The 22,436-nt window shown below is 35.2% G+C and overlaps 1 protein-coding gene across 4 annotated transcripts in view; it reads left to right on the top strand.

Annotated features, from left to right (window-relative positions):
- The window catches only part of CRPPA (CDP-L-ribitol pyrophosphorylase A), a 106,994-nt gene that overhangs the window by 56,885 nt on the left and 27,673 nt on the right, over positions 1–22,436 (top strand). For 3 of the 4 annotated variants that reach the window (XM_030971170.1, XM_030971172.1, XM_030971171.1), the window contains exons 7-9: positions 1,675–1,764; positions 2,507–2,599; positions 6,736–6,864. In XM_030971170.1, coding sequence (XP_030827030.1) covers positions 1,675–1,764; positions 2,507–2,599; positions 6,736–6,864 — 312 coding nt within the window. Of the gene's footprint in view, positions 1–1,674; positions 1,765–2,506; positions 2,600–6,735; positions 6,865–13,432; positions 13,449–22,436 lie in introns of all 4 variants that reach the window. The other variant, XM_030971169.1, reaches the window with a different exon arrangement.

The following is a 22,436-nucleotide window of genomic DNA, read 5'->3' as shown; positions in this document are numbered from 1 at the left end:
GTGGTACTTTTAGGTAATTTTTGCTCTCTAATGTAGCTGATACCATGGATTAATATTAATTATAATTTGAAAAATGTACTATTGCATAGGATATTAAATGGCAAATAGAGTAATAATTAATTTTAGTTAAATGATGATTTATTGAAGCTTCTACCTAAGCAGTTGTGCTTACTTTTCCAACAGAAATTTTTTATTTCCTTTTTGCTGGATAATATGGTGGTCAAAAATGCTAGTGTGTTACTTAATAAAATTGTTGGAGTTAAATCAAATGATGCACTAAAGGAATTTTTAAATGTTCAGGAAAGCTTAAGTGTCACGTATTGTAATACTTCAATGCAAAAAAAAAAAATTGGCCTTCTGCCTTGGGTCATGTTCCAAATACCTTCTGAAAAGACACTGGCTTGCGATAGGCTCATGTTCATTGAAGTGTGTGCAAGGTTGTAAAGTTACCAGGGACTTCTGCTTTTACATCTTCAGAGATTCAAGCCAGGTGAGCCCTGGAGTGTTGCATTTTCCAAGTATTTTTGGAAATTCAAAGTAATTAATATCTTCTGTAACTTTAAAAAAATTTAATCTTAAAATATTAAATGTCAGCTATTTGTGTCTGTGCTATCAAATTTTGAGCCCAAAATGTTTCTAAAATCTTCAGACTATCAACTTCTTGGTTTCAAACCACCTTCCTTTGCAAACAAGTTAGCTCCTGATTATTACAAAAATTAACAAATACAGTTTTACATAGCACTGCAAAGCCTTTTTAAATGTTGTATTTGGTACTTTCGTTGCATTGGGGATTAAGTAGCATTTTAAGTGAGCACAGAAGTGTATTACTTCTGTTGCTTGCTATGATACTTAACATGTGTTTTGGGAAGAAATAAAGCTCAGTTGTATTGTGAAACAGTGGGATTTGCTGATTTAATGGAAATAACATGAAGATTTTTTTTTTCTCCTAAGTTTCAAGATGTTTTATTTACTTCAAAGTGTTATCTTCTCTTAGGGAACAAATTCACCCTCTGCTACCTGGTTTATTGTTTTACTTAAGGCAATACTGAAGCTGATAATGTAGTAGAATCTACTTTTTATTTTAACTGAGTTAAGATAGTTGCTTAGCTTGTGTTAAAAGTTGCAAAATAAGTATGTCTGTGCCTAAGAAAGTATTTAAAAATATTTGTTGAGGAAATTATTTCAAGGAGAAACTCCAGATGGGTCTTGTACTCTTGTGCTGGGCAGAATCCTGGAATAGACATGCACCTGGTCTTTTCATGCATACTAATTTTATTTTATTCTTAACTTCATGAAGACAAATATATATATCTGAGTATTGTAGAGGCTTTCTCAGAATTAGAGGTCTAAAATCATTAGATCATTTTATGGACAGTGTTTTCATCTCTCAAAACAGTTGAACATCCAAACCCAGGCAGCAGCGCTCGTGTCTGATGCTTCCAGGGCAGTTTCTGAAATGCCTACCCTGGGCAGCATGCTTCAACAGATGATGGGCTCCATGCTTCACTGTTGAGCACCCCAAAATTTTGAGCAATTTTCAGTTTTTGTAGTGGAAGTAATAATTGCTAGTTTAAAATCATTTAAATTAATAACTTCTGCTACAGAGATGGAAGCTTTAGCAGATAGTTAAGGCTGAATTAGAATTTTTGACTTTTTTTTTTTCTGTCTAATCAGGTTGAAGCTATTTCAATATCTCCAAGCAAAAATGATAGCTGTCTACAAAGCATCATTTCAGGACAGTGCTACAATTTTGTTTGTGTAAATGTAAGTAGTGAGGATGGGTGCTTTTATTTTACACTTAGACTTACTAGTAATGGTAAATAATAATTAAATATTTGAGTAATAAGTTGTTTGTTATTTTTGTCCTCATGTACTGTGTTCATTCTGATGTTTGGTGTTTCCAATGCGCACTAAACTCGACCTTTGAGATACTGGTCTGTCCATTCTCCTCTGGTTCCACACTTCTGTCACTGTGTTGTTAACCAGCCATGAATTCTTGAACAAGAGGGATGAAATCTGAAGTAGTTTAAAATTTCCTTTCCTAACTGTTGTATTGAAGTGAGTTATTATAAGGAGAGGCCTGTGATATGTGAAGTCATCTAACTGTGCATTCATTGCTACTGTGGTCTAAATTAGTGTTTCCCATTCTGGATGTGTGCATGCTATGTGATCTGTATTTGGGTCCCTGTATGGGAACAGGTTGGTTTTACATGAACCATATCTGAGACCAATCAAGACCCTTAATCTTGTTTGTTTGGTTATATATATATATGTATATAAAGGGTTATTAATATTATTAATTTCATTATTTTTCAAACATCTATAACTTTATCATAAAACATCATAAAAGCATATTAAAACAAATCAGCTAATCAACCAAACCCCACCCCCCTCCAAAAGTAAAAAAGTGATGTATTTCCTTTTTTGGTAAATAACAGTTCTTCAAATTCCATTTTTATGAAATAAATGTTGTTTTCAGTAATTCTAAACATTTATTTTTATTTAGGATAAAAGGTGGGCCATTCAAGAAACCCAGGAACTAGTGGATATGTTGGAAAAATCAAATATTCCTCTCTTATATCCAGTTGTCCTTATTTTGGTAGGTAGCTCCTGTAAGTTACTGTAGAAAGCATCTCATTAATTATTTTAAATTAAAATAAATATAAGTAATATGTCATATAAATATTTTTAAGTTAGACTAGTTTACACTGCTGCTAACTGAGAATAAAATTGTAAATTCAAACTGTAAATTGGTCTCCAAAGAAACTCATTTTTGCTTCAACAAATATACTGTATGCTGTCAGAACTAGCAAATGACAGTTTATTAGTTATATATTTCTGTGAAAGGCTCACTGTGGCTAGCTGGCTGTACTGGACTGTTAACTCCTGCCTTGCTGTTGTGCTCTATCTCTGCTGGGGATGCTGTAAAGCATGTGCTGTGCTTGCATGCTCAGCTGAAATAGAATTAAGTGGCTTTACTTTTTGCTATGTGTGTGTGGTCCTGATGGCTGCAGTGTTTTTCATACAGGCCAGGATGCCACTGGCCTTCTTGGACACCTGAGCCCACGCTAGCTCCTGCTCAGCCACTGCCAGGTGGTGCCCCTTTTCTACTGGGCACCTTTCCAGCCCCTCTGCCCAGCCTGTGGTGCTGGGTATGGTTGTTGGGACCCAAGCTCGGGACCTGGCACTTTGCCCTCTCAAACCTTAAACCCTTGGCCTCAGCCCATGTATCCAGCCTGTCCAGATCCTTCTGTAGAGCCTAACCTATCATACCTATTATAGCCTCACCTATTGTATGCCGTTCTCTTGGAGTGAGTTGCTGTGATTCTATGAACATCAATATTTAGCACTTTGTTTCTAGACAATGTTATTTTCTTGACCCTGTTTCTGGGGAACTTCAGGGTAAAACCTTATTTTCCTGAATTATCAAAGATAAATTACTTCTGCCTTTCATAATCAGAGCAATTACATATCTCCAATTCTGTTGGTCATTTACAAGGCCACTGGATGTGCAAAATAGTCTTTTTTTGCACTTCATTAGTTTTCATTAGTCCTTTAGCAAGAATATAAAAAAACATTTCTGTCTGTGTTGAATTTTGAGTGTGAAGATAAAGTTGGAATTATTTATCAACTAGCTAATGCTAAGGTGTCAAAAGCATACTTATGTTGCCCAATTGATAGCACTTTCCAGTCTGGACTTTCAATTAAATACTTTTTTGAGTGTGATGCTGGGAATGTGAAAATGGTTTAATACTTGTAGCGATAAAAATTCTGGTCTTAGTATCTCCTAAGAAATAGGAGTGCAAGTAATTTTTACACTATCTCCTCACGAAACTCAGGTTTTGCCCCTGAGATACTAAGTCTTGAAGTCATTGTAGAACCCAGAACCATTTTTAATGAAAGTATATTTGCATGAACAGCCTGAAACATGCATGAATTATTTAAGTAGTCTCCTTTTAAAAGAGGTGTAGGAGAAAATAATACATTTAATGCCTTTATTATACTCCAGATCCATCAGTTGTTTCTGACAACTACTTGAAATTTCTAAGAACTAGACATTGGAAGAAAATCTTATAACTAGGTGGAAACAGTTGCTAATATTTAAAACACTGATAGAAATACACTTCTTAAAATTATGCTGTCTAATTGCACTTGGACATCTCGTGGATGTACCACACTATCTTTTAGAAATACCAGAAGGGAAGAAGAAGAGGTCTGGAAGGTATGTTTAGAGTGACAAGAATTAGCTTAACAAATCATTGTCTCATATTATTCACTGGAAAATATTGAAGTCCTTTAAACTTCTGAGCTCTAAAACTCATTACAGATGTTATGGTGGACAGAAACTTCCTTCAGCAGTCTTAATTTAAATTCAGTGTCCTCTTCTCTAAGGCTCATGAGTGGCATTTTCCTCAACTTTATTCTTTCCTATATATATACACTTTTTAAATGTATTAACTGAATGAATTGTTAATGGAAAATCCTATGGTACACTTTCTTTAAATGTAAAAGGACATATTAATATTTCTCAGATGAATGTGAATCAGAATTTTAAACAATATATTGACATTTAAATGCATAGGTCCCAGCTATAAGGGAAACATGTTTTTTTACTCTCAAAAGTAAAACTCTTGAAAGAATAAATGAGGAGAGCAGCTAACTGCTTCCATTCCAAACTCATAACTAGGAACAGTCTAATGCAATTGGATTTGGGTAATTGGAAAGTTCTTGTCTATTCTTTGATTTTATGACAAAAAGCAATTTCTTCATAATAATATGATAATTAAGAAAAAAAAGGGTTTTTTTCCCCTTCCAATAGTCATCTTCTTTAATTGTAGAAATGACAGGTGGTATTATTGTGCCAGACTCTGTTTAACCCACCCAGTGAGCACTGATCGAATAAAAGGATGAGCTTGCACTGGACACGATGGCTTTTTTTCATATTCCCACCTATCAGTTGCCACAGATTCAAAGTCTATCCATTATCCTGGTGCTTGACTGGATTGTTTCATGGCATCTGTAAGCTGTAGCAGCAATTGGTATACTATATCTGGACAAAAGGGAAGATTAATGTTACAGGAGAAATGGGCATCACAGAGGTAAACTTGAGGGAATTATTTGTTTGCATCAAGTCAGTATCTTCAATTATGCTGTAACCTGACAAATCATATTCTTAAACTGACATTGCTTTTTTGAGCAATACATTTTCATGTTTGTAAATTGTATGAATGGATTTGATTTTTATGTTGTTGCTTTGCTTAGGGTTAGAAAGAAAGAAATGCTACTACTTCAGCTCTGTAGTTGCAATTATTTGCACTTCAGTACTAAAGTTAGTTTGAGAAAAATCTCCTTTCAAAGCTGTTAAAGAAGTTAATTGTAAAGAGGAGCTAGGTTAAGTTCTCTCAAAATAATAGGTTTTATAATTTCTTGTAAATAGCTGTAAATGAGTAGTACTTAGCCTTGTTTTGGGTAGAAAATAGCAAAACAATGTGTGTGTGAAAATTAATCACTGCTTGTGTAATAGAAGACAATAGCTTTGCTTCTGGTAAGTATGCATTTAGGCAATAGGCAGCTTTTTTAAAAAAAAGTGTTGCAAGGGAAATGAGTGAGGACCTATTTTCTGTCAGGATAAATGGAACATAAAGTACAAAGAGAACTTGAAATAATTTTCCTTTTAGGAATAAAGGTATTTATGCTATTAATAGACACTGAAACCTTATATGTACAAATCATCATATATAATTTTGATTTCTACAGCTAATAGAAGTTTTGTAAGGGAAATTGATTAAATTGTGGTATCTTTAAGACTTAGGAAAGTATTGAGCTAGTTGATACCTCCTTGGAAATACCAGTTACAGAAGCACAGAATATTCTGAGTTGGAAGGGACCCACAATGATAATTGAGTCCAACTCTTGGCCCTGCACAGGATACCCAAGAGGGAATTTAGAGAATCATAGAATGTGCCAGGTTGGAAGGCACCCATCATAATCATCAAGTCCAACTCCTGGCCCTGCACAGGACACCTCAAGAATCACACCTTGTGCCTGAAAGTGATGTCCAAACACGTCTTAAACTCACTTAAGGTCCTGTTAGACCTGCCATGTTTGTGCAGCACCCCTGATGGAAATGAGACCTGCCTTTCCTTGCCCGCTGGCTCAGGATAGTCATATCCCTACCTTCTTTTGAGGTAGTTTCTGCTTTTTAAACTTGAAGTATTATCTTGAAATTAACCCAAGTAAGGCAACTAATTTGCTATACTGAAAGGATAGTACATTTCCAATTAAACTTTAAAGAATTTAGTTTTGTCTTGAAAACCTTCAAGATACTTACAAAAGACACGTGTATGCTATAGTCCTCTGATAGTAAAAAACCTAAGCAAACAAAAAAAACACAACCCAACAACAACAACAACAAAAAAAAAAACTCCTATGAAAGTTAGTCTAGAGCTTATAAAAGAATGTTGCTTGTTTTCAAATTAATTAGAATATTTTTAAGATGCGTGACATGTTCTGGCATATTGGTTTCTTCTGCTTTGAAAAAATAGTTTTCATGTCCCTATATGTGTAAGTAGTGGAATTCAGTAGTAAATAGAAGCTGTCTAAGAAAAGCTTTTTTTTAGTCATTATTTTTATCTGTGCTTAACACATAAAAATAAGATACTAAAAACCATCAGTCTAAACTGGTGCACTGTGGAAAAAGTGGATTTTGTTTTTTCCTCATCCGTTCTTTTGCAGGTGCACTTGGATATTCCAGAAAATAATTCTTTCAGCATTGGGATGGAAGACCTAACTATGATCAAGAAATTTGCAAGAGAAACTAAAAAGAAAAACATTTTAGTTTATGGTCTCCTTATCCAATATAAGGTATGTAATTATCTTTCTGTGTGCAAATTATCTTCTTTTGCAATTTATATGATTAATGATAGAATCTTCATTTAAAACAAAATCAAAGGGAAATAAATATGACACGAAAAGGATTTTTTTGGAAGATTCTTGCCTGTTCTTGTTAAAAATTCAGACAAGCCTGTAGTTATGAACAAAAATGTAAGCTTTTTGATTAGAGAGGAATACATGGTAAACTTTTTTTAGAAATGCATGAAAACATCAGGACCCTTTTTGTTCTGCTTAGGAAATTGCTTTTTTTTCTCAGCATTAGAAAAAAGAGAAAAATAGTGAAAGTACATTCAGTCAGTGGTTCTGCAGTATTTTATGTCCCTCATCAAAACAGAGTTTGGTACTCAGGTGACAGGAAGGGCATGGTGTATAGGTGTTGAAACAGTGTCTGTAATAGCTGAAAATTGCCTCAGCTGGAGGCAAAAAGAGTTAGCACTCCAACATTCTTTGTACTCACAAAAGCTATTTCAAAATAAACCATTTGCCTGGGGAACATACTCTGTCAACCAGAAGAGTGGGTTGCCTTGCCTCCAGTGCAGATATAATTTTTCAGCTTTTTAACTCAGCAAACTGAAGTTTGAAAGAAGAAGTAAGCTAGAAATTTTAATAAAGAAGAATAAATGTAATCTTAACTGGTTTTTTTTAGTTAATCTTAATTGTTTTTTTTTTTAATTATGTGTTTGGGTTTATATATAATTGATTAAATGTGGCTTTAGTTTTAAATCTTTTTCTGGTATACCAAGCACTTGATTTTTCCCATCAAATTCTATTGCTTTATTAAGAGCTGTGAGTATCAATACCTATCAGTTTATGCTTTTATAGACTTTTAATGCCAACACAATATGAACATTGCTATTATATGACATTAGTTCATCTCTTGTTTGTAATACACCAATGGGTATACAACTGTTCAGTTTTCTTTCTGCTGCTATCAAACCCCATTTTTTCAGGGTGAATTCTGGCTTCTTTTGATAAAAATAATTTGAATAACTATTGAAATATAGCCTCAAGAGTCCCCTTATAATGGTAAAAAGTAACGCTTCAGATATTGCTGTGGTCTAACTGCAGTTTTTGCCTTTCAGACTTCATTGTGTGTATATGATTTTATATGGAAGTGAATCAAATAGACATATGTGGATAGCAACAGTTAGTAAAGCTGACTGGAAGAAAGAAAAATCTTTTATAATCTTCAGTGGATTTTGATGTGCATGGCAACAAGACATTTTAATATTAATGGGCACTTATAAGAGCAGTTGAGATCTGAGTGGGAATTCTTGATCTGTGGTGATAAAAGGATTGCAGCAGACTGCTGCCTCCATTCTTTGAAAATAAAAAGCTAGAATCATTATGTAAGATCATTGCAGGGAGAATCATCACTTATTAGCATGGAGAAAGTCTTATATAGACTAAAACACTTCACAAAGTAAGTAAACTATTTCTAGCTGTCTTGTTTTAGAATAGCTTTAAAACATGTCCCTGCTCACAGAGAGAGGAATATAGTCTGGAGTTCCTGCTGTCTACTTTGATCAATAACAAAAGAATAAGTTGTACACATCATTTGTATATATATGATATATGTATCAAGTTTACTTTTGGCTGCAGATCTATATAGAGCATTATTGTTTCTAGGTAAAGACCTATGGAAAGACTTGATGTATGAATCTAGAAATTACATCGCCCCAAATTTATTGCTGGTCTGGGTAGGACTGAGAGACTGTGAACAAAAGCAATTTTTTTACATGAAAAAACATCTTTAAAACAGTTTCCCTTTTTTTTTAAATCTTAAGTCCAAAGCATGATTTGAGAGTCACCAAGGTATTTTACTTCTAGTACAAGCCATTAATAGATGAACCTGTAGATGAGTTCCATCCTTGAGGATGGAATTTCATATAGGCATGATGGGGAGTCCAGAAGAAGTAGAAACACAAAAAAGCACCTGCGCTACTGCAGGAAATCCTATTATTGCAATAACTTCTGTCACCAGATGCTTTCTAGAAGTCCCAGAAAGCTGTAGGAAAAGAGTGATGACAGGTTACTTCATGGAGCTTTCCTCTAGCTGACAGGTTTATATCATCACTACCAGACATACACAGTTGATAGGTTCACATTTCCTAACTTAAAAAAAAAGGGAATTTATTGAGACAAGGCCATGGTAATGTTCAGGTGGAATGATGTTATGTTTCATAGGGTTACATGATTAACTGGGTTGTAAGGATATGTTGATTTAAAAGAAAATGGGGGCAGTCTTTTGGATTTTGCATTGGAAAAGCAGGTTTGTTGAAATAAATACATTTTTAAAATATAGATTTTTAAGTTTTGGAAGTGGAAATTAAATGCTTGTAGAATGATGGAGTTCAGTTTTAATGGTATTGCAAGAGCTACGAAGCCCTAAGAAAAGGTATGAACCTTGATTTTCACTTCTTAAAAGCAGTGTTTGTTTGGTATTTAGAAAAAGATGTCAAGTATTTTTATGATTATTTGATACACCGAGAAACTAATCAGGGGAATTAAAGGAAAAGGCTTTAATGTGCTGTATAAATGACCTGCTTTTTACCTTTCATTTGCCTATAACAAGTGCCTGGTACACAAATAGTTATTTGTCTCATAAACATCATGCATAGGGTACCACATTACTCTATGATATTGATATACAGATCCACTTCATAAAATGTCTAGTTTGCATCCTGAAAATACAGTTAATTTAAATTGGATTTATGTTTTTTTTTCTTTTCCAAAAAAGTTCTGCAATGTTAGAAGTGGTTTGCATAGTCAAAATGCAAAGGGCCAAAAGAGTATTCAGTATCTGAGTCTGAGCTTAGGGAATTTGTTTTTGACCATTTTTCAGATAATTTGAAGGAAATAGCTGATAAGTAATGTGAAGTAAAAATAGGGAGAAAGGTCCATTTTTATGGATGATATTACTGGCAAGTGTTGATGAAAAGTTAGTCAAATTCCAACTCGTTAATTTAATGAGAAGTTCATCTTGAAAATAGCAATGACTGGCATGGTATTATATATTAGAATAAGAATCTTTGTTGTAATACTCATATCAAGTAGGATGTAATGGAGAAAGCAAATTCTGAATATTAGGAGGAAAACCTATACAAAGAAGCCAAATTATTCTTAAGTAAAGAAAGTTGTACTTAGAAGGGGACTTAAGAACTGCTAAAAACCCAAAGAATATTAAAACTAATGTCAAACCATTGCATCCATGCAGGGATGGATATATATTAAAACTATTGATTTATATAATTGGAGGCACAAGATTTGGGAGGATACCTCAGCTGCATGTTGTTGTTCTATGTTCTGAGCAATGGAATAATACTGAAATTGGGCCTTGATCTCACACACACACACACACACACACACACATTATTATCTTTAAACATGTGCTAGGTAGTTAATGGGGTTTTGCTTGAATATGACAGTAATGTTTTAAAAAAAACCCTATTTTCTTTATTTACTGCTCTTCTCCCTTTAAAAATATTCATAGTAATAATAATAGCAGTCTTATGACTGAGTTACAAAAAATGATCAATAAAATAATAAAAAGAGACCAATAAAAGCATTTCCTAGCGTGGGAGTTCAAATTCAACAGCTTGTAATGTTTACAGAAATAAAATCTTGGCCTGTAAGTTTCAGTAAAGACTTTGTTACTGTTTGGAGGGATTAAAAAGGAACAGTAATAATCCAAAATAAGGCACATTTGGATGTTCATAGTAAACCACAGAAAGCTTTAAAATAAGAAAGTAACATTAATATATCTTGATTATAGAACTGTATGAATTCAAAATAATCCTACTTCAGAGAAGCACTGACAGAATGTTGTGTCAGAGCAGCAAATATGTGCGGAGCCTTGCCTAGGGTACAGTGGGCCCAAATACTTTTGCCTCTGAAACTTCTATTTGATTAAGATAAGGGAGCTATTCATTGACAGCCAGAAAAATCACAGTACCTACACTAAAAAGAGACAAATGATGCAATAGAATAATTGTTATGAAGCTGCTTGAAACTGAAAGGAACTTGAACTGTGGGTGTTTTCTTATGCAAACATACTGAACACTTACTGTAGCCTTAAAGATTTTTTGAAGACAAGAGGCTCGTCTGCAGTGTGGTTGATGGCTCAAGCAATACTTAGTGTGCTAGAAGTGTTTTATGTCTGTCTTGGTAAACCCCAAAGGTAAACATTTATGATTTCTTTTTCATCAAAGATCCCTTAAAATAGTGTTATGGGTAAACATTAAGGCAGTGTTTCTCAAAAGAGGGAACACACCCCTCGATGGGATAATCCACAAACTAGAAGGTGGTTTGGCAACCAGTAGTGAGATAATGAGCCTGGAGGGCAAATGAAGCAAAATCACAAAATAAAATTTTGAAAACTCATTAAAAACAAATAGGTTCTGCTGTATATGACCCCTGCATGCTTCTCAATTCACCTAATTATCAGCATAGAATTGGTCAAATGATTGTAATCTGATTAAAATGATTGGGGCGCTGCCTGGAGACTTCACTTTTCTTAAAATGACTTATTTTAATTTCAGCTGCAATGACATAATAGATTGTAATGAATATGGAAACTTACATTTATTCCTAGAAATCCTAAAGGCCAAGTAATTACTGTTTAGTATTTTCAAGGGGTAGAAGTTGAGCATTTAAATTTCATGATCCTATGGACTATTCACTCTTTCACCAAGGAAAATTGTGCAAATTATGTGATAAGCCAGAGTGGTCTTGTTTCCATGCAGTTTGGGACAAAGAGGAAAACCAAATGAGTCTGAAACTTACTATCTGGATAGGCTCATAAAAATCAGAATCTGTAGCTTTCTTAATACAAACTCATAGCCAGTCATTCACCAATAAAACCAGAAATTTATATTTATGGAGGTTTTACACATTTTTATCCTTATTAGTACTATCTGCAATCAGTCATGAATGCATATTTTGCAATAAGTAGAACTGACATGATGAGAAAGATTTACAAACATGGCTTTGTATTTTGAACTGAAATCTGTTTGATCAACCTGGACTTTTGCATCTGTTTTGTACCATTCAGAGGATGTCAAGAAATTAAAAAAGAACATGTCTCTGGAACATAGGTCAATTAATAAATATATTAGTTCAAATTTTACCAAAACGTTGTGGAAGTTTTGGCCTTTGAGTCAGGAAAGGTCATAAACACAGAACTTTGCAACTTCACTTTTGCTTGCAACACTCTAGTGCATGACATTGTGGGAAGCAGAGCTGCTTGGCTGGTCATTTTAGTAGAAATCCTGAAGCTTGATACCGGATAATATTGATGAAAAAATTTGGATTGCTATTCTTTTATTTCAGAGTTTTAGTGTGTCTAACTTGAATGCATGCATACATGCTCTTTTATTTTCTTGCTTTTTTTCTCTTGACACCTTTCTCTGTTGTTCTCTTGTTTCCCCTCAAGTCTTCCTCCTCTTCTAGCCAAAACAGGTAACAAACCAGTGGATTTTCTCCAGATTTGCAACTCTTCTAAAGGCACTCAAATGAATATTTCCACAAACTAATTTCTCAGTGCAGTACCAAATTCCCAGTCTGAGGAAGATGGGCTTTTAAGAAAAATAATTGGTAACCTTTAGGGCTTTCATTAAATAACTGTAGGTTTTTATCACAGAAAGGTCAGAAAGTTGCTCAATTTGTCTCTGCTATTACAAGTTCTATGAGTTTAATAAGCTGCACAGAAAACTATGAGGTTAATATTTTATGCCTTTTACACATGACCTTTTTAGACTTGCTTCAGCTATTGAACTTATAATTGGAGAAATCAGAGTTCTTCCATCAACTTGTCAGCCAAAGTGATTAAGGCATGTAGACATATCCTAAAAGTCGTGACTTCATAAAATGGCCTTTAAACATCCTTGCTCTTTTACCTCAGTTCCGCCATTCTGACAGTGTTATTCAATAAAGGTTGCCAGTTGTTTCTTTTGTGGACATTTTAATTGTATAATACATATTCCTCTAAAAATAGCTCCTCAGTATGAAGAATTTTGGGGAACAAGTGGATTTGAGGTGAACTAACAGACTCTCAAGTGAAAAGGAAAATAGGTGATATACAATATAGGAACTTGAAAAGTATGTTAGTTTAAATTATTCTGGATACATTATTGTAATAGGAAATAAACACTGAATTGGAACCATTTGCAAAAACAAATACTATGAGCATCAAATCTGAGTTTCATCTTCAAATCTGATAGTATGAGTTATTCTGATTTTTATTTCTTATTAAAGCTTTGATGTTGACCTCTTATCTCTTAATGGAAACATAAACATTTAAGATGAAAGGACTTTGACCCAAAATTTTGTTTGCAAACAAATGGCTTTTAACTTTTCTTTCCATTGCTAGCCTGCCTGACAGAAACCTCTGAAGTCCATTGCATCTGTTTAAGGGCAGTTGCAGTTTTGAGTTGTTAGTGCTGCAATTCTCCAGTTAAAGCGATGTTTGTATTCTTTTACTGTCTAAGTTGTACATCAAAAATTAATCTTCTCACTTGGTTTCCATGCTGTCCCCCAGAGGCATCATTTAGCAGGTAACTAAAATACCTATAGTACAGAATACTTCTGTTTTTTCTAGCTTAGTTCTGATTACATAAAACAACAGTAACAAAGAAGCTTTCTAAAATTGTTCTGTGTGCTTAAGAGGCATTTTGAAAATGTTAACAGCTTGCTGTTGTGTTTGTTTCCTAATGAGTTTTGTCTTTTGAGTGCGCTTTTTCAATTAAAAATATGGCTGAAATTCTTCAGATAACTTTTTCCAGTTTCAAAGAAAAGTTTCTTTTTATAGTTAAAGTATGCAAAAGTTGTAGCAATTTTCATCACTATATTGGATCAGGAAAACTTAGGAAGTTCTTCAGCCATTTAAATACAAAAATTCCCTTCAAGCTGTACATTGTAGTGATTGTAACAGTTCTTCTGTGTGGTAACAGCTCTTATAGTGTGGTAATTCCTAAAATTTGTGCAGCAGACACAGTAACCATCAAATCTATATTGGGAATATTAATTTCCTCTTTCATCCTCTCCTGCTATATATTAGCAGGAGTCAAGTAATCCAGCCTCAGGCTAACTTTGGGGTATTTCTTTAGAAGGGCTGGAAGACCTGTGGTTGGGGGTTCTGTATGTATTCAACACTAACCCTCAAGTCTTATTTATTGTTTGTGTCCAATTGTTCAGTGAAAGTCATCCATTATGGATCACACCCCACCCAGTGCTGAAGTATTTAAAAATGTGATATTACACATGGCAAAGGCCCAATAATGTCAAGAATGAAAAATGCCCCAGCATGCAGAGCCATTAGATCCCAGTGATACCCTGTGTGTCCTAGTAGCTACTTTGTGCCTTTGGACTTTTTTCAGATTTGTCGCCATCTCCTCCTGAAGTATCTGTCCTGATACATCCCAGGTTTGGGTTTTGCTGCAGTGGGATTTATTATGCTGCAATATGTCAGCATCAAAGATGACCATAATGGACCAGATCAGAAGTTTATCTAGGTCATTGTCTTGTGTCCAACAGTAGCTGTAAGGAAATCCCTAGGAGAGAATCAGACCAGGGGAAGCATATATGACACCCCTAAATTTTCTCCTTACACTCAGTAATTCCTAAGTATTTCCTGAGCCAGAGAGGTTTTCTGTGGAAGTATTAGCCCTGATGGGTTTCTGTTCCATGCTCTTGTCTTCTGAGATCTGTGTAAATTTTAGCCTCCAGTGTGTCCCCTAGCGAGCAACTACATAGATTGGAAAACAAAGAAAGAGAGGCGGTTCTTTGCAAAATAGTGTCCTAAGCACAGGAGCTTGCTACTGGTATGCTGAGATCTCATAATTTAGAATTTGAAATACAGATTAATTGTTTTACATTCACTTGCATTCAACTTCATTTATAATTGTATTGTCTAGTTACTCAGTTCATCATGAACTTCCTGCATTCCATGCCAGTCAGCCGCTACCCTAATGGACTTCATATCATAAGCAAACTCATATTTTTTCATACTTACTATTTTTTCCAATTATTTTATGAATGTGTTGAACAACGTAGATCCTATAACAAATCCTACCTGAACTGTGTAGGTTCTGTTCTGAGGACTAAGCATTTTTTCCTACCTGCTCTACTTAGTCTTTTGAGCAAGGATTTATCCCTGGCAGGTCTTCTGTCTTATGTCCTGGAACCTTAGTTTTCTTCAAAACCTTTGGGGAGGAATTTTGTTGAAAGTTTTGGAAATCCCAGTAAATTGAATCAATGTCACCCACTCCTTTGAAGAAATACAGTGAGAATGCACATTCAGACTTAAAAACATGTTGACTTTCTCATCATCTTAAATTACTCCCTGCTATTACTATAGAGTATTTAATTGTTTGTTAAATTTTTTGGTACAGAGTTACAGCTTTCTATTCTGTAGTTCCTGTATCTTTTCAGAATTTTCTTGTTTAAAATTGGAAATTATTACCAGTCTGTTGTGCCTGCTAAGGCAATTTTTAAACTAGAGATGATGCACACGACTAGGAACCTGGTGCTTCTCTTCGTTAGTGATAAGGCCAGAACAATCACAGTGCATTCTGGTGCTGGCTTGTGGTTGCTGAGGGCTATTTATTTTTTAACATTCAAAGATAACAGGAGCAAATCTCATGGCATTTTCATCTCACCAATGTCAAGTTTCTAAACATTTTAGCTGGCTTTCATCTAAATTTGTTTTGGAACATCTGAATATGAAAATATGTTCATATCCCAAGACTATGAGATGCAGAGCGTTTGAAGTTAGATGAAACTGTTCTCTTAAGACGTGGAGTTGCATGGAGGCTTAACAGAAATCAGAGAAAGATCATAGGAAGCCTCCACTGGGTAGTGAGTTTCATCTGAATTTTGTTGTGAGGTATATCCTGGAAGTTATTTTCCAGCTAAATACTTGGATTGAATAAAAGTGGAAAATATCACCATTATAGATTTTCCAGCATGAAATGAGTCTGAACTCATTAAATTTGATTTTAAAGCATTCTTTGAGGAGCTACTTTCCTAAGCCAATTTTTATTTATCCTCCTAACTAATATTTTAACCATATTCCAAGCCTTACAGTGTACTTTCTCACCAGGTCAGAGGTCATATTTTCTATTGAACATCATGGCCCATTACTTTGCAATGTACTTACATAAATCGTCTTGATTTATAACTGTTTTGCTCTTTGAAGTTTCTACCCAGCAGAATCTTTTAAAAAAGGGGATTGTTTACATTTGAGTTTTATTCAACCTGTGTGGTACTGGCAGCAGCATGAATGCACATTTTTGGCAGAACCTCTGCCTTCAATTTTTTCCTTGACTCAGTCTTTCCATTCTTATGCAGCTATGAGCTCAAGTGTTTTTCCCTTGTTTATTTAATTCCAGTGTTCTGTGCTTAAATTAAGTAGACCAGGTGTTGAATTCCGTAGGCAAAATTGTAGCAAATGATATGAAAGATGGAGATAATGTGTGATTTCTACTTAAACAGCAGTGGTATAATGAAGTATGCTTTGTAAAGCTCACTACACACCAACTTTTATGGTCACTTGCTCCCAAAACTGTGCAATTTTATATGTTTTTCCTATGAGGTCTTTCATTATTCAAAAAGAAATAAAATGGGTTCAGAACTTTCCTTCAGCTAGGTCAGATACCAGTTCCATAGTTCATCTCTTGATTTTTGTCCTCCAAGTGTGCTCTATGCTTGCCATGTTCAAGGCACAGAGATTCTTCCACGGAATTTTGGCATAACTATGTTTACGAGCTCTTGGAGTTCATAAACCAAAATATTGATGGTGTCAAAAGGGAGAGCATGTTCCTTTTCCTCTGAAGTGAAGAGTTATTTTTTTATGGAACTATATGTTCTCTGCATGTACTGTTCTAAATCTTTTAGAGAGAAGATGAATCTGCTTTGTTTATAGAGCTTAAAAATGTTTTGGGGTTATTTACTGCGCTCTGAAGTTCCATTAAGCATGTTTGTTTGTCAAAATTCCACTTCCTAAAGTTTACTCCAAACCCAGTTTTAAGTAGCTAGCTGTTACTAAATAAGGGCTAACCATGCATCTATGTCCAGTTGATGTAAGATTTTGTTGATTAATGTACTAGTACTTCTTACTGGCATGTCACTTTTTCAGATTTTACATAAATTTTGCAATAAATAGACATTTTGGAGAAGGTAACAGTTATCTGTTGGTGCAACCTCTTAGCTTTTTAACCTTCTACTAAAGCTTGTTTGCAGTTTGTTTAGGTTTTTTCCCTCATGATAGAGAAAAGTGCATTTTACTGCCTAGGATCATCCAGCAAATGTTAATTATGATCTTTTGAGAGCTTATTGAATAATTGGCCTAGTGAACTCAGATGATTTCCTCATTTTCCTTAATTCCTAATCTGACTGATCAAAGTTTTGCTACAAGGTACCCTGCCACTCTACTTTTTTCAGGCATGAATTGGAAAAAAACTCTTTTTATCCTAAAGAATATAATCTCTTTGCTGAAATAGTTTATCCCAAGAGTGAGAGTGGGGACAAAATTTAGTAGGGTAAGAAAACAGCCGCTGAAAGTTTTCATAGACAGGTTGTGTGTCAGTCACAGCAATAGCAAAGGGAGGATGGCAGTTCTGTCAGCTGCGCTGCTGCTTTTGTTGTTAACAGGGTTTGCATTTCTAGTGGAAGGGCCACTGTGGTTTCATATGCCAGCAACTCCTTGTAGCCGTGTCTGTAAGAGTTTGAGACAAGTATGTTTCTAAAAGAGATGGATTTCAACATCAGTGCTTAAAAAAAATGAGTGGCTAATAATGTTGCTTTTTCTTCATGCATCAAAAAATAGGAATTAAGTGACAGAAAAAATCATCATCCAACCCTTTCGCTCTACATGCAAGATTGTTCCTTTAAGCAAACATTGTTGTCTTTGCCTTCCTTCTGTATTGGTTTTAGTAACTTTATCAATCTTGCCTATGAGACTTGATAAAGCTCATCTGAAATGTGTTTGTCTTGTATACCCATCTATTTCAGCTATTCATTGCTTGGCAAACATTGTTATGTAATTAACTCTGTATATTTTTCATTTTCTAATTCTTTATGGTATGAATTAGGCCATTCTCTCCTTCTGTTTGAAAAGGGCATATTTTGTACTAATTGATATTACAGCATGTAGACAAACTGCTTGGAGACTCACTGGCTGCATGCCTAATTACCACCTCCATATTCTTGGATAAGGGGGACATGAGCAACGTCCTTTTGAACACAGAGATATATTGAAATGTTCAGGGTTATTACTGAAAAGCAACTACTCAAATCACAGTAACATACTTCTTGTTTTTGTAAGTCAGGATTTTTCTTCATGTTGCCTTTTGAAAATAATGTTCACTCTTGCCTCAAATCAAAGACCACCACAAACTAAAGTGCTACAATGGGGCAGAGCTAATATAACTTTTTATTTGCAGAAAAAGACAGTGGGAAACTTGTTTTAAAATAAAAAGTTTTTCTTAAAATCTGTGAAGCACTGGTGAAACTATCAAGGGTTGTCTTTGGCTTTTTTTTCCCCAAAGATTCTGTATCAATATTGCATTTTGCTAGAAGCAGTACAGCTGTGTTTAAGAGAGTACTTGCCAGTATAATTAAGGATGTGAAGGATCAGATTCACTTGGGATGAGAACATTGGTCAGAGGACCTTAGAGTGCTAATTTATAGCATAAGCTTGCACCAAGTTGTGCCAAAATGGGAATCATATTCAGTGTCCACCCTAAAACATTGCTAAATCATTTGAGGCAGCATCAACTTAGTATGAAATGGAACATTTGCACATGGCTCTTAACATTATTTCCACACTGAAGTGCAGCAACAAGTTTAATTTTAATCCTAGGGCAAGTGTTTTGCAGAAAAAGCCCTCTGTATCCTGATAATGTAGCAACTGTGTCTCCTTGCTGATGTTTTTCAGCCAAAGAATACAGACATTCAAGTGTTCAGGCAAAAGTGATGTTACTGCAGAGAAGCACTAGAAACTTTAATGGTTTTTTAACTGAATGAGAGTTTTTTAGATTAAATAAAAAAGTTTTTTCACTGGGGGTGGTAAAACACTGGCACAGGTTGCCCAGAACCCAGAATCATTCACAGTCAGGTTGGAGAGGGCTCTGAGCAATCTGATCTACTTGAAGACATCCTGACTCATTGCAGGGGGGTTGGATTAGTTGGCCTTTAGAGGTGCCTCCTACCCAAACCATGCTGTGATCCTATGATTGTGTACTTTGATGTTGGGTCAAGCTAGTACACTTCAATGGTACTAGTCCAATGGCTCTTTTTGTTCCTGTGATTTTATCATTCATAGCAGCATGATTATTATTTCTACAAGCTTTAGTAAGCACTGTAACTTGATATCCTTATAAATTGTGCTTACTCTAAATTCATGTTATCTGTAGGATTTGACTTTATTTGGTAATCAAGGTAAGTACAAGATGAATGTAAAATTTAAGAAAAGCTTTCCACTTAAAAATAGAATGCTTTTTTGGTAACACTAGGAAAAGCTTTCTTGGCTGTGCATAGAGGTGGTTCTCCAATTGAGAAAGAAATGTTCTTATTTGTATAGTTTTCTTAGTAGATGAAGGTGGATTTACTCTGTGCAGTATGTTTTGAGCTATATGATTTGTTCACTTACTTAAAAATACTTGTAGCCTGTTCTAACACTGTGTTTTGTGAAAAGTGAGCAGTATCTTGGCTCTATATGCATTAGGCATACTTTCTTATGTATCTGACGAACTCCTCCTTCTGTGCAGCCGCTATAGTGTCCTAGCTTCTGTCTGTTCACAGGGGTCCTTGACAGAGTTCCTGCTACTGGAGACTCTGTCCAGTCTGAGCAATGAGCCAAGGTGGGATTGGAAGCTACAGTAAATTAATTAAATATAATTTTAAATTCTTATTTCCCACTTTGCTGAAGAAGGTAAGCTGCATCCTGGTAGGGAGAGCCAACATAATATTAGGAACAATTTTTACTGTTTTCTCGTCAGACAATGCTTTCAGGCACATGATGTAATTTTGGGGGTTGTCTTGTGGTTTGGACTCAGTGAACCTTGTTGGACTCTTCCAAATGAGGATATTATATGATTTGATGATTAATCCAGATTTGGCCAAGTGATTCATCTCTGTAACCCTGCTCTCTTGTACATACCCTGTTGATGTGAGTGAAATTTGCAGACATTCCTCTGTATTCATCATGGATTATTGTCCAAGGGCTTCAGCTTTCTTTATGGCTGCCCTTTCCACAAAGACTTTGAACAGACCCCACAGAGACTTTGGAATTTTTTCCCCATTTTTTCCCCCAGGGAACACACTGAAGCTCATTGCTTCTATTTGGTGGTGATGTACAGCCCTCAGCTTGGGCACCTGGTGTCAAGAAGAGAGAATAAGGTGTAAAGAGACCCCCCCCCCCGCCCCCCCTTATTGCAGGGGGGAGAAAAAAGGCAAGACAGGAGGGAACATTGCAGGAGAGAGAAATAAAAAAGACTGGGAGCAGGGCAGCAGCAATTATGGCTTTTTATGGCATGGGTGGAGTAGACAGTGGAGTCCATGATCAATTTACCAGTCTTGGTAGCTTGCCACGCTTGTTAGTGCTGTTCCCAATGGGTCTTGTGGAGTGAAAAGTAAATAATCATATGCTATTAAAATGTGTTATGCAAAAATATCCTGAAATAGTCTGCACAGAAACTCCTTAATTATTTGAGTTCTGACACTTGTGTTAATCTTTGTATTTTAAAATTGTAAACTGATACAGTAAACAGTTTATTTCCTCTCTGTTTTCTCAAAAAGGCATCTAATGTAAAATTAATTATAAGCTGGCTCAATTGAGTGTAGACCATGGTCCACAACTCTTCCATTGAGAACAGGAAAAGCATTGCAATAACCACATCATCTCTGAACGAGGAAAGGCTCTTCCACTCCTACTGACAGAATTTGGAAACTCTATCAATATGTACTTCATAAATATAGATGAAAATACCACTCACATTTTTAATCTTTTTAGAAGATCTAAAGCATTTAAATTTAAATTTGCAGTTCAGATGATGTATCCCCACTTGGCAACTGTAAAATAGGTCTTCTTTTTAATATTCACTCCAGGGATATAGTGAGCAAAATAAGATTAAAGATATGATATTAAAATAAGATAAGAGGTTTCTGAGGGTTGTGCTTTGTAGGCATGTTTGGAAAATCTGCTGAGACAATATTTTACTACATATGAAAGATATCTTGAAGATGTGATTTAGGACAATGAGCATACATTTTACATAAACATGTTTTATCCAGTAAAGACCAAGTATTGTCTTGAATCAATGAGTTTGTTATCATGGCAATAATATAGATCATAGTAAAAAGATAATACAGGAGGAGAAAGCCAGAAGGATTAATCACTGCAGTCCAGAGGTGAGTTATTTTATGTACCAATGAGTAATTATTTTATATACCAATGGAGTTTTATAATGCAGACTGGATTCTTAACTCAGTATAAAAAAGTGTTGATTTGCAATCCCTGCAGCATAAATAGTACATTTCTTCATCAGTCAGCAATACTTTTATTACTGTAATTAGAGGCTGTATGATTTTAGGCATCTTTATCCAGATGATGATTATATATTTGTTACTCAAGTTTCTAACGTTTATTTTAAACCAAGACATTCCTAAACATGCTCATCCATGCAGGAACACTCAAGGCCTACCAGGAGTTACAAATGCACCCTACACTGAAACATGGCATGCTATTGTATTGATGAACAGTGTCTGTTCATCATGGCATAGAGAAGGCTAAAGTGCTAAAGTGGGAGCAACTATAAAACCGTTCTTTTTTGCTTGATCAGTCAGATATAAATGAAAGTACCAGTGATGCAGATCATGTTCTTGCTATTCCATCTTTCTCACGTGGTAGAGATTATCAGCGTCTTTCGGTAGAGAAGGAACTTGGATGCAATGTTTTTAGTGTAAGCTAAGAGGAAGAGTGAGCTGTAGTAAAAATTCAAGTAGCAGAAAGGAGTTGTAAAAGTCAGAAAATAGGGTTCTCTGCAAAATTCCTGTGAAACTGGCCTACCACGATCCTTAATTTCTATGCTTTTCTCCACCCTGGAATTGACATCAGTATCAAGTTAGCAAATACTTAGTGGCTTCAGCTGAAGCATTGTAGCTCAACTGGCCTTGTTGAAAACACCATGTGATGATGAATAGCAGTTTTTGAAAATGAAGTGCAGTTAATTCGTAAATCTCCACACAGACACCCTCTTCCAGACGTATAGTAGCCCCAGGCCAGTATCTGCGGAGGAGTGGAATGCGTACGGATTCACAGCTTTACTTCACAAGTTCTTGTGTGACTCCACATTTTCCTCCCCACAGCATTTTATGTCTTTTAAGTCTATTGTGTCTCAGAGTTTTTGAACTGTTCATGCTATTAGTTTTTTCTTTCCACACCCTGTGATAGGTGACTAGCCTTCTGCGTAGATCTTCATACATACTATTGCAATTATTAATGCTTTCATTGTAAGTGAACATTATTTATGAGATACTTGTGG

The sequence above is a fragment of the Camarhynchus parvulus genome, chromosome 2, assembly GCF_901933205.1.
Source record: "Camarhynchus parvulus chromosome 2, STF_HiC, whole genome shotgun sequence".
NCBI classification, from domain to species: domain Eukaryota; kingdom Metazoa; phylum Chordata; class Aves; order Passeriformes; family Thraupidae; genus Camarhynchus; species Camarhynchus parvulus.
The sequence above is the reverse complement of the archived record's forward strand: the minus strand, read 5'-3'. Positions and strand labels throughout refer to the sequence as shown.